This window comes from Zalophus californianus, chromosome 2 (assembly GCF_009762305.2).
Source record: "Zalophus californianus isolate mZalCal1 chromosome 2, mZalCal1.pri.v2, whole genome shotgun sequence".
NCBI classification, from domain to species: Eukaryota; Metazoa; Chordata; class Mammalia; order Carnivora; family Otariidae; genus Zalophus; species Zalophus californianus.
Window position 1 is genome coordinate 148,713,782 of NC_045596.1, and position 13,222 is coordinate 148,727,003.

Sequence of the window (13,222 nt, forward strand, 5' to 3'; positions counted from 1 at the left end):
AATTGTAGTTCTTTTGTTATTCCCACCACATCTCCAGTTACTGCCTCCACTGAAGTCTTGAAATCATCCATGAGGGTTGGAATCAATTTCTTCCAAACTCCTCTGCATGTTGATATTTTGATCTCTTCCCATGAATCACAAATGTTCTTAATGGCACCTAGAATGGTGAATCCTTTCCAGAAGGTTTTCAATTTACTTTGCCCAAATCCATCAGAGGAATCACTATGTATGGCAGCTAGAGCCTTACGAAATGTATTTCTTAAATAATAAGACTTGAAAGTCAGAATTACTCCTTGATCCATGGACTGCAGAATGAATATTGTGTTGTCAGACTTGAAAGCAACATTCATTTCATTGTCCATCTCCATCAGGGCTCTTGGGTGACAAAGTGCATGGTCAAGGAACAGTCATATTTCGAAAGGAATTTTTTTTTTTTTCTGAGCAGTGGGTCTCATGATGCACTTAAAATATTTAGTAAACCATATTGTAAAGAGATGTGTTGTCATCCAGGCTTTGTTTTTCAATTTAGAGCATAGGCAGAATAGATTTAACATTAGTTCTTAAGGGTTCTAGGATTTTTGGCATGGTCAGTGAGCATTGGCTTCAACTTAAAGTCACCCTCTGCATTAACCCCTAACAAGAGAGTCAGCCCGTCCTTGAAGCTTTGAAGCCAGGCATTGACTTCTCTTTTCTAGTTATAAAAATCCGAGTGGCATCTTCTTCCAATAAAAATTTGTTTCATCTACATTGAAAATGTGTTATTTAGTATAGCCACTTTCATTAATTACCAGAGTTAGATCTTCTGGAAAGCTCGCAGCAGCTTCTACATCAGCACTTGCTGCTTTACCTTACATTTTTATGTTATGGAGACCGTGTCTTTCCTTAAACCCCATGAACCAACCTCTGTTAGCTCCCACCTTTTCTTTTTTAGCTTCCTCACCTTTCCGAGGGTTCACAGAATTGAAGAGTTGGGGCCTTGTTCTGGATCAGGCTTTGGCTTAGGGATATGTTGTGGCTGGTTTGATCTATCCAGACCACTTCAACCTTCTCCATATCAGCAATAAGGCTGTTTTGCCTTCTTATCTTTTGTGTTCACTGGAGTAGCACTTTTAAGATCCTTCAAAAATTTTTCCTTGGTATTCACAACTTAGCTAACCGGCATAAGAGACCTAAGCTTTTGGCTTATCTCAGCTTTTGACATGGCTTCCTCACTAAGCTTAATCATTTCTAGCTTTGATTTAAGTGAGAGACTTCCTTTCACTTGAACACTTAGAGGCCATTGTAGGATTATTAATTGGCCTAATTTCAATTTTATGTCTCAGAGAATAGGGAGGCCCAAGGAGACGGAGAGAGATGGGGCAATGGCTGGTCAGTGGGGCAGTCAGAACACATGCAATTATCCATTAAGTTTGCCATCTTATATGGGTGCAATTCATGGAGCCCCAAAACAATGACAGTAGTAACATCAAAGATCACTGTAACAAATATCATAATAATGAAACAGTTTGAAATATTGTGAGAATTATCAAAATGTGACATAGATATACAAAGTGAGCAAACGCTGTTGAAAAATGGTGCCGATAGACTCTCTTGATGCAGAGTTGCCACCATCTGACAATCTGTAAAAAAAAAAAAACCTACAATATCTGTGAAGCACAAAAAAGCAAAGTGCAGTAAAATGAGGTGTGCCTGTATACATGAGGACTTATTCTCTCCTTTGGCTGCAAAGGAATTCTCGGTGATGAGATTTAGTTTTCTAGGTAAAGTGTCAGTCTTATTGTGGCTATTTCATTTTGATTTTAAATGGCAGCAACTGAATCACTCAGGAACACCATTCGAATTGCAGCTAATACATTTCTATTCATAATTAAATATTGAAAAACAGTAGCCTTGGTTTTCTGATTTTTTTTCAAGTTCAGTGAAAGTGTCATATGAATGTACACTCCATGAATAAAGTGATAATATTTGAAAAGCAGTCTCTAGGAAACATATGTTAAAATGTCACAAAGAGTTTTTCATTGTCTTTCTCTGTTTTACTCTTTCCATTTGTCCCTCAACTTTCCTTAAACTTAATGATGCTGCCTTCTTTGTCCTCTCTTTTGCTCTTTATTTTTAAGACTATCTTCAGAAATCTCATTTATCTTCATGTCTCCAAGCAACACTGCTAACCTTATTTCTCTATATTTCCATAACCATTCCTTATTCAAGCTATATTGCAAAACCCCAGTAATCTAAAATAAATTTCTAGTGAAATCCACAATTTTACAAGAAACACAGCATATTTAAGCAGAAGTCAGCTTCTGTACTACCTTCTCCACTAATCACCTACATTTTTCTAATTCATGTTACTGAAGCAACATATAATCCTTGTGATTAAGAGAAAACTTGAGAGAATCATCTTTATGATTAATTCTTAGGCAAATCATTGAAAAAGTCTTCAAAATGTTCTCTGTTTTCCCCATTAGTGTCTCAGCTCTCTGAATTTCTCATTAATTTATGATAAAATTAGCTATCTGCAGTGTGTGGATTTCTTTTAATTCTCTTTTTCAAATAAAACTTTTTCCTGAGGTTCTTTTCTAATGTCAGATCAGTAGATAGGACTGGAAAAGATGGTGTGCTCAGGATTTTCCTTTATTGTTTTCAATCTAGTATATTTACCATTATTTCCCTCTCTTCACTCTGTATCTCTTATATGCAACCTAATTTCTTTTTTCTTTGAAGAGTTTCTCCAGAGGTGTCTCTAAGTTCTTGGACTTTTCAAAGTACCAGTTTGGAGTTTTAATGTGGTTCTTTGAATGCTCTGCAAGGTCTTCTTGAATCAAAGGCCTAGCTCAGTAGTTTTTAGTACAGAAAACTGCTTTAGCTGTGTCTCAAGATTTTGATAGTTAATGCCTTCAATGTCATTTAGTATGTAGTTTTCCTTTATTTCTTCTTTGAACAAGGAGTCATTTATTATATGCTGTTGGTTTCTTGATCTATCTTTGTCTAGTAATATGTAATAATTTAGGTTAATATATAGTAATCTTTAGTAATTTTATATTTTTATTAGTCACATTGCATTTTAGTGAGAGATCCCATCCCATCATGTGATGATTTTTAGGAATTTATTAAAGCTTCCTTTGTAGTTTACTATAAAATTTTTGTACTTGTTTTTGTATGCTAAAAACAAACCAGGAGTTTTCTCTTTATCTATAAATTACTTTTGTTCCAATACCTGTACCTGTGGCTTCAAATAAATTACTGATTTATCTGTTTTTTTAAATTGTAGTTCTGCCTGCTTTTTTGCTTTATGTACTTGGAAGTTATATGGAAGATAGTTTTATAATTACTATAGCTTATTTACATATTGTTTCTTTATCAGCATGTTACTCAAGCATTTGTGTCTTATGATTTTTTTTCTATAGTTTTTTTTTCTGATATTGAAATTATTATCCTGGATTTTTTCAGACACATTTCTCTGATATGCATTTTTCTGTCTTTTTCTCCAAAATTTTTTGCAAAATGTTTTTAAAAAGTGTTTAGTTGAAAACATATTGTTAAGTCTTAATATTTGTTAACATCTAGTTGGAGAATCTCTTTATTTTGCTATGTGAATTTAACCTTTGCATTTATATTAAGTTGTTTATTTTGGGTTTTTTTGTTCTGTTTTTTTAAGTTGTTTGTTTTGTTTTGTTTTTAACACGGGTCTTGAACTCATGATCACAAGATTAAGACCTGAGCTGAGATCAAGAGTCAGACACTTAACTGACTGAGGCACCCAGGCGCCCCACATTTACTGTAATTACGGTAATATTGAAAGCTATTTTTGCGCTCTTTCTGTGCTTCCTATGTATTATATTTTCTTTTTTTTTATTTTTCTCCTTTCCCACATCCTATTTGATGAATCAGTATTTTTTAGTTCTGGTTTGAAAGTTATTTACTCCATTTTTATTTCTTCATGCTATCTTTAGCTCATATGTGTTTTGGTTTTCTCATCAGTTTCTATCACAGGACTTCTCTTCCCCTGGACTTGCCCTGCCCACGTTTTCCTGGTGACTTGCTTCTCCCTACACTAGGAACTGTGTATCACCCAGGGTTTTAAGTCCAAGTCATGAATAGACATTTTGGAGGTGTGGGGTCACGGCTAGTTTAGACAAAAATATGCTTTTCTAAGTTATTTATTCACTCTTAGCACTGTTCTTGCCTTAGTCACTTTCTCCTTTGTACCAACAGTATCCATTAACATCTACTTATCATCGTTAAGGAAAATCTGCATAAAGAACTCCTCAACTGGTCCTCCAAGTTCTTTTTTTTTTTTTTAAGATTTTATTTATTTATTTGACAGAGAGAGAGAGAGGGAGGGAGAAAGAGCACAAGCAGGGGAAGTGGCAGACTGAGGGAGAGGGAGAAACAGGCTCCCCATTGAGCAGAGATCCCTGCATGGGGCTCCATCCCAGGACTCTGGAATCATGACCTGAGCCAAAGGCAGAGGCTTAACTGACTGAGCCACCCAGGTGCCCCTCAAGTTCTTAAAAACAGGGATTTTGTGCTTTATGTATTGTTGTGTCACCCAAGGTATTATGTGAAATATACTGGATACTGATAGATATTTTTCAATTGATTCTTAGATGAATGAACATTCCTCAGGTCACTTAGAACACTCCTGACCCTTGACAGACATCATGGAACATTCACTGAATTTAAGAAAGTTGGATCATGACAGGCCATTAAAAGCTTTGCCTTTAAATTATGTGCCTTTATTGCTTGTTTTCTGCACTTCTCAAACCAATTTGTTTTCTTTTTCCCCTTTGCAGTCAAATCTCAATCAAGACACTAGGTGCCTTATAGCTCTTGCTTTCCAGCAGGTTAACTTGTTTTCCAGCAGGTTAACTTGTCATTTTAAGCCATAATTAAAAAAAAGAAAGAAAAAAGAAAGAAAGAGAGTGCGTGATTGCTCAAAGAGTTTACGAAAAATACCTTGAAGAATTTGACTTCAGTAGCTTCTACTTTGACAAGATTTTCTTAGCATCTGCTAAAGATGTTTGATAAACAGTATCTCTGTTGCAAGCTCAATTAATTTTTAATAACAGAGCAGGAAGTCTATAATGACTGAAATATGAAAGGGACGAGTGAAGCAATCTATTCATTCCTGATAAAGAAAATTAGAAAAAAGTCTGAGGAGGCAAGAGTGGGCAAGAGGCCCTGTTTTCCCATGTTGAGTGTTTGATTGATTTGGAAATGTTCTGGGAAAGGCAGAAACAATGAAAGGTCTAGTTATGTCAGCTTTCTGTCTTGCAAAATAGCCCAGTATGCTTTCCTTATTCTAGAAAAGAAGTCTGGTGACCCAGTTATCCCTCAGACACTATACTCTTTCCCATCTTTCTTTAGTAACTAACAGGCAAGAATTACCAACATGGAGTAATAGATTTTACTCACTGCTCCCACTTTCTCATCATACACTTAAAAATTTTTTTGGAGTCCACAGTATCTCATGGTCCGTCTCCCCCTCCGATGTCCCCCCCCTTCAAAAAAAAAATGTTGGGGGGGACTCCAGATTTGACCCTCATCATTCTAATCACATTTGTCTTTGCTATCGATAACAATGGCACTTTATTCAATTACCTTAAAAAATTTTTTTTGGTAGCATTTGATACTGTTAAAGAGATCTCAGCAGTTTCTTTTGAGATTGAATGATACTGATTTTAATTTGCTATCTATGACCATCCCTTGACTGGAAACCTTCCAACAATCTCTAAATGCAGGCATTTCTAAAGGGTCTGTTGTTTCCCTCTACATCCTTTCCTTCAGAAATGTTATCTTATTGTTTGAAACACTTCCTTTACGGCTTTTAATAGTGTATCCCCAGGTCTAACTCCTCCTTTTGGTTTTATACCTAAATTCCCCAAAACACGAATATATTAAGATGGGATTTATCAATACTCCCTTTCACGTTTACTTCTCATCCTATGTTTTCTTTCTCTGTTAGTATTTCCAGTATGATTCTATTTGCCTAAGCTTTGAACTCATCTGCTCCCAGAGGCTTCACATCCATTTTGGATTGAAACAAATTAAGTGTGGTAGGTTCTGCTATCCCAAAGTATGTCCCTTTTGCATAAGGATTATTTTGAGCTACAGGCATTTGAAAAACAGCAAATGCCAGAAGGGCACTTTAATCTCTCCCTTTTTTTTTTTCTTTCTGAAAACAGGAGTGTTCCTATACCAGGAAAAAAGAAACATCTTCAATGGGGAATCGAAGCCAAGAGAATTCTGTACAGACCTTGTTAAAATAATTCTTTATCTTCCTTTAGGTTCCTTCCCTGCATAGTTTACCTGCCTTTTCACAATTGCTTCTTCTTGTCCAAACTGGTATAAAAACATTTAGGTCTTGTTATTTTTCAGAGTCTTCATTTCATTATGAGGGATCCCATGTTACATAAAACTTACATTAAATAAATTTGTATTCTTTCTCCTGTTAACTTGTTTTATGTCTGTTCAATTCTCAAGGGTAAGAGGGTAAGATACAGTTCTGCCTCCTCTACGGTATCATTTTTCTACCTTCCACATCATTCCCCTTTGTCCCTACTGCTACTCCTTATTTTGGAATATTATGAAACCTTCTTAAATAACCTTGGTTCATTTGGCTGAAAGAATCTTTAAAGAAGATTCATTCTCTTGCTCCTAAATCTTGAACAATTCCTCCCTGCCTAGTGGATAACATCCACCATGTCTGGTTTAGTAATGAGGGCAACTGTTTGTCTTCGACTATTTTGCACATGATTTTTTTTTTCTTGATACTCTTCTATGTACCTAATTTTGCAACCAAGATACAGAATCAGCCTGTCCTCAAAATGCCTTCATGGTATAGCTAAAAAAAAAAAAAAAATCTCCACTGCCGAGAATCTTTTCTTTTCTTGCCCCACCCCATTTATATTTCTAAATAATTCCCCCAACTAAAAATACATTCTTTTATTTTCCTTTCCTTTGCTCAGTACTTTATCCATGTGTACGCTTAACATTTAAGAACTACTTATAAAAGTAATGCATTTAAATTTAACAAGAAGGGGTTATTACCGTTAAAAGGTATTTCCACTTCCTTACTTGAAGGGAAACCAAATGTAGAGGAATGGCCGCGTTCCCCCATGAAGTAGGCTCGCCATCTAGCGACAGATCCTCTACATTACAAACCTTGCCTCGGAGACCTACCTTCCAATTTTCCTCAAGGAACATGCCAGACTTTTTTTTTCCTGATATAACACAGTACTACAAGAAAAAGATTGCATAATGCTTACTTTTTATGCCGTTAAACACTGAAAATCAATTAAGTTTGGGTTGATTCTATAGATAAGGTCAAAGAAACAGAAAGACCTGAAATTTTTGTGTTAACATTAATCAGTGATGCATGTGGATCCACTTTGAAATCTAAAGTTAAAGGAATGCTTGTAAGCTTGGATAAATCTCTGATCAAGTGTGAGAAATTTCTCTTCTCCTGAGATAACACGCATAACATCTCCAGCAGAGCACGCTCTCAATAAACTTTTGCAAAACGGCGCAAAGTAAGCATAAACTTTGGAACCAGGAGATTTGTTGTCACCACCTCCATAAATTGGAGCACAATACTCAAGCACTCAAAATGACCATTTTGACGTGTGGAAACATGGGGACAGCAATATCTTTTTTGTGAGTATTGAAAATAACATACAAAATGCTTGGTCTGTAGCAGGTACCCAAAGAGAAAATGGCGGCTTGATATTAATGATTATTATCTTTTTTACCTTTGGTAACTAGTATAGAGATACATAGCTGTTTGTCAAGCATAAAAACTGTTATTGTTAGGTCCTCAACTTATTTATTATAGTATAGACTGCATGTGTTAAAAGAGATTACTTTCATTACGTGGTGATAGATAACATGACTAGTAAATATCTGACAAAAAATATTACATAATTATAAATTATCTACATAATCCATTAAAATTTATATTGACTATACTTTTTAAAGTGTTCAGAAAAAGTAAGTTGTCCATACTTACAACTTTCCAGTTGCATTATACATGTTTGTACATCCATTGGAAAATTCTTGAGATCCATTGGACAAGAAAGTGTTAATGTCAATCTGAAAGAATTCAAAGTAATTATTATTTTTCTTATTATGTTATGTTAATCACCATACATTACATCATTAGTTTTTGATGTAGTGTTCCATGATTCATTGTTTGCATATAACACCCAGTGCTCCATTCAGTACGTGCCCTCTTTAATACCCATCACCAGGCTAACCCATCCCCCACTCCCCTCCCCTCTAGAACCCTCAGTTTGTTTCTCAGAGTCCATAGTCTCTCATGGTTCATCTCCCCCTCTGATTTGCCCCCCTTCATTCTTCCCCTCCTGCTATCTTCTTTTTTTTTTTTAACATATAATGTATTATTTGTTTCAGAGGTACAGGTCTGTGATTCAACAGTCTTACACAAACTAATTATTTTTAAAAGTAATTTATGATATCATATGAATATTCTGTTGTTCAGGGTACAACTGGGAAACAAGGTTTGGCTAGTGACTAACAACTCTTCGAATAAAATTTGCTCCAGCTTGAGTATGTTATTTACTATGAAACAGCTGTACCTTTATATATAAATCTGTTTTTCGGGGAGGAGAAAAGCTGTATATTTAAGCATCCAATCACATTTATTTATTTTGCTCAATCATTAATTCCTTTACAGAGGACTGTAGATGTCTACAAAAGGTCTATATTTCCAGAAAAGACCCTCACAAAGAAATTTGAGAGTGGGTTCCATAAAATTAACACCAAATGACAAAGGGCACAGTTCCCCAAGATCACATGTACAGCATGTTTGAGGAGGCAAGTATATCCATGGAATTGGAAAAAGAGGGTGTAAGAAGGAATCTGTGCGAAAACTTTCAGTCATCTTTGAAACATTGAAGAAGTTGTCAGTGAATATCCAGCAGTAATATCAGAGGAAAAAAAACCTGAATCTGGAGGACTTGAAAATTCTAGCTATTAGAGTGGGGTCCTCTGCTGTAGGACTAGGGCATTTAATCAGATTTTACCAGGATCAAGAAATAGCCTTCTAGAATCTGTGTGACATAATCCTATGCTTACCAAACAAACTTCTAATTTGGCTCACACAAAGTAGGATGACCTGGATGGTCATTCTGCCCATTTTCCCCTCCCAGAAAATATTAGTATGTTGGCATTCCAGATAATTCATAACTCATGAAAATATATTTTTTTATTGGAAAACATGATCTTGAAAGATTAGCAAGAATTTGTAGTTCTTGGACCAAGGAAAAAGAAGCCCAGGTCGAAACAAATCCAAGTTTATTCAAATAAAGTTCTTACTGAGAACTCTCTAGCCAGCCCCTTTACTTAAAATATTCCCGTTGAAATTCAGCATATCAGTGAGCACCTTAGGTGGGTTTTTTTACTTAAACTTTGTAGCCGTAGGTAGATTACTTTACTTTACTATATTTCAGGGTTCTCATCTCCAAAATGAATGTAATCATAGTACTTGCTCTGGAGAAATGTTGTGAACAATACATGAGTTAATTCATGTAAAGTGCTTAGACAAGTATCTGACACATAGTAAACACTCAATAAATATTAGTTATTAAGGACTACTAGTATTCTACCACCTCCAGACTCCTCCATCTTCCCCATCCCTGAGTTAAATAAGAAAAGCACAAAGATGCCTGAATTAATCAAATATAAAGTCAGGGTACCTAGGTGGCTCAATTGGTTAAGCGTCAAACTCTTGGCTTTCATTCAGGTCATGATCTCATGAGTAGTGGAATTGAACCCAGTGTCCGACTCCCCACCCAGCGGGGAGTCTGCTTGAAGACTCTCCCCCCTCACCTGCCCCCCCCATGCTCTCTCTCTCCCTCTCTCTCTAAATGAATAAATCTTAAAAAAATTTTAAATCACATATAAAACTTATTTAAGCTTTAACAAAAAAATAATCATCAGCACTACCAAATGTACCCACATTCTCCAAAATGGCATTTTCATGTAGACCATAGACATAAAGTTATAATAATGCATGTTCTACAGTGACTACAATTAACATAATTTGAGAGATATAAACAGACAGACATGTAAAGCTGTTGAATTTTTTAGAGTCCCAGGAGAATCATTTGACAGCTCCTTCAAGTCAGAGTCCATAACACACTAAAATAATTCATAAGGTTCATTCTTCAAAAGCAATTTTCTCCTGGTTCAGCTAGGTTAAGTGATCCTGTATGATCTTGTAGATTTACAAAATTCTCTCTGGAAAAAGGCAACTGTAAAATGAGGTGGACACAATGTTCTCTGTCTTGTGAAAGGGTTCATTAGAAGTGTATGCACAAGTATATTTTGAACATACGCACATTAATTTTCCAAACATCCAAGGCTCTCGGGACAGCCAGTTTCAAATGTTGGCTTGGAGAATTAATTCTGTGACCTTTTGTATGAAAGTGAATAGCATTCTCAGAATCTTTTCCAAGCTCTCACCATGCATGTGATGTCAAATTCATATCCTGGCTATTTTTCTGGCATAAAATGAGAGACATTACATAATTCTTTAAAAAAGAAGGGCTTGAAAGGAATTATTTGGCAAAGAAAATCACTGTTTGTAGAGCTTCTGTCATAAATCATATCCTGAAAAACATCTGTTTATTGACATTCTTTCTTTTGTTTAAAGTACTATACAATTACTTCTTTAACAACAGACGAATGAAAAAATACATGTCAGCCTGATGGGTGTGATACTGAATTTCTTCATCAAAACTTTATATATAAATTAAAGATATATTCTGACCACATAAAAGAAAACTAAATCAAAAGGCAATTAATCACATTCTACTGTTTTGGAAATGAATATCTTCTTGTGTAAAAGCGAGGACACTAAGTTCTCTTTCTGAGACAAGACACATAAACAGGATATGGTGTTTTTTATTTTCTCTTAAAAAGTCTTGGCTTAGTGAAGTAGTAATGTTAAAATGGATGACTATAATCTATGACAAACAGTTGACCTGATTAAAATGGAGGTATTGTCCATTTTTTTAAGATTTTATTTATTTGTTTGAGAGAATGAGAGAGAGCACAAGCAAGGGGAGAAGCAAAGGGAGAGGGAGAAGCAGGCTCCCAGCTGAGCAGGGAGCCCAATGCGGGGCTCCATCCCAGGACCCCGGGATCATGACCTGACCCGAAGGCAGACACCTAACAGACTGAGCTATCCAGGTGCCCCAGTATTGCCCATTTTGAACATGCATTGCCTAGAGTATGGTGTCTATCTCAATCATTAATTAAGTATATACATATACTTAATATATATATAAATATATACATATATATTTTATATTTCATATATTATATATAAATATATTTATATAATATATTTATATATATTAAATATATGTATATATAAAACTATATAAGTATATATATGTTTATATATAATTATATATATTTATATATATATATATATAAAACTTTTCTGACTCCATTTTTGGCTCTTTATGAAACTGATAAGTATCTTTATTAGTTCCTAATTTTTCTAAATTTAATGTCATAAGAACAATTACCTCTTTTTTTTTAAAGATTCATTTATTTATTTGAGAGAGAGAGAGGGAGAGAACGAGCGAGAGGGGCAGAGAGAATCTCCAGCGGACCCCGTACTCAGCAGAGCCCAATCTCAGCCCAACCCTGAGATCATGACCTGAGCCAAAACCAAAAGCTGGATGCTCAACCGACTCTGCCACCCAGGACCCCGAACAATGACCTCTTGATTAACTATCAGCTTTGCAATATTATCTGTAATATCATAATAAAGGTAATACATCTATCGTACTTACTATGTAGTAGACACTATTTTAAAAACTTTACAATTTCTCAACTCACTTATTGCCTCCTACAAATTTGTAAGACAGGTAAACAATATTACCTTATTTTAGAGATGAGGAAACTAAGAGGGCAACTCACCTGGGGCATTACAAAGCAGAGATTAATAGGGCAGAATTTGCAAATCTGGGAGTCCAGTTCTAAATTCTATACTGCTAAGTATACTGCCTTTGAAAGGCAATGAAACATTTTTCATGAAAATGAAAATGGGTTTTTTAATTAAATGATTTTTCAAATTTTATATTTATATAACACAAGAAATGACATTTCATTCAGCATTATTACACTTAAAGTAAAAGATACATAAGTGATTCTTCCAACAAAATCAGAGAAATGTAATTAAACTTTAGAAAACATAAGGAGTTTCCCCATTGATTTTATATATTTACTTGAGTGATTTGGTATTTTATTATGATTCTATAAAGATCAAAAAACTCTCAGGAGAGATTAGATTGTTGGATTGTAACTAATGTTCTAATCTGGAATTTTGTTGTCATCCGATTTTAGAGATGATTTTAAAGCTTGTCAACCCATCACCAGTGGAATCTCCATGTTGTCGACGGTTCCTTCAGGAAGTTGATGTAAGCTTTTCTTCAGAAAAATATGCATAATCACACACATGCAAAATTCTCCTCACAAAAATCTATTTTATGGTATTGTAAATTGATTGCCCATGAATAAGCAACATCTTCAAATGCATCTGTTGATAGTTTGCTTTTTCTATTAAAAATTAATATTGAAAATAAATACATATTGTATAAGTAAGCCTTAATTCTTTTCACAACAGAATTTCAAAGAAAGAGTGATTATATTTAGTTTGAATAAAAATTGAAATTGTGTTATGATCTTTGACAAGTCTCTGTGCATAGCACTTTTGATCTAAAATTTCTTCCTATTATTTGATTTCTAATACACTAATGCTCCTTAATATAAGCAGTAAAGCTGGATGTATTAGTATGTATTAGTAGTGTTAGTAAAGTAAGTAGTAGATAATATTAAACTGCCTCTGATGTGCTTCCATTATCTTGTGATGAGGATTTTGCCATCCCCCTTTTCCAAGTGATAAAACAGAAACTTACATTAATAACTTGCAAGTGTCCACACAGTGCTAACTTACAAATTCTGGAGAACACCAGCACTTATACTTTTTGGGGGGTTTTGTTTTCTTTTGAGGAAGATACAAATAACAACTTTACTATCTGTTGTATGCCTGGCACCATGCTGGGGCTTCACATACATTATTTTAGGCTCAAGGTAATTAGCATTTTCACTCTCATGCATGTAAGAAAAATGAGCCTTTCACACGCAGAAACTTGCCCCAAATACAGCTGGTAAATCGTAGAACCTG

At 34.9% G+C, this 13,222-nt stretch overlaps 1 protein-coding gene across 2 annotated transcripts in view; it reads right to left on the minus strand.

The window, feature by feature from the left end:
• GLRA3 (glycine receptor alpha 3) overlaps nt 1-13,222 on the minus strand; it is a 182,319-nt gene that overhangs the window by 61,844 nt on the left and 107,253 nt on the right. For both annotated transcript variants that reach the window (XM_027598924.2, XM_027598923.2), the window contains exon 5: nt 8,009-8,091. In XM_027598924.2, coding sequence (XP_027454725.1) covers nt 8,009-8,091 — 83 coding nt within the window. The remainder of the gene's footprint in view (nt 1-8,008; nt 8,092-13,222) is intronic.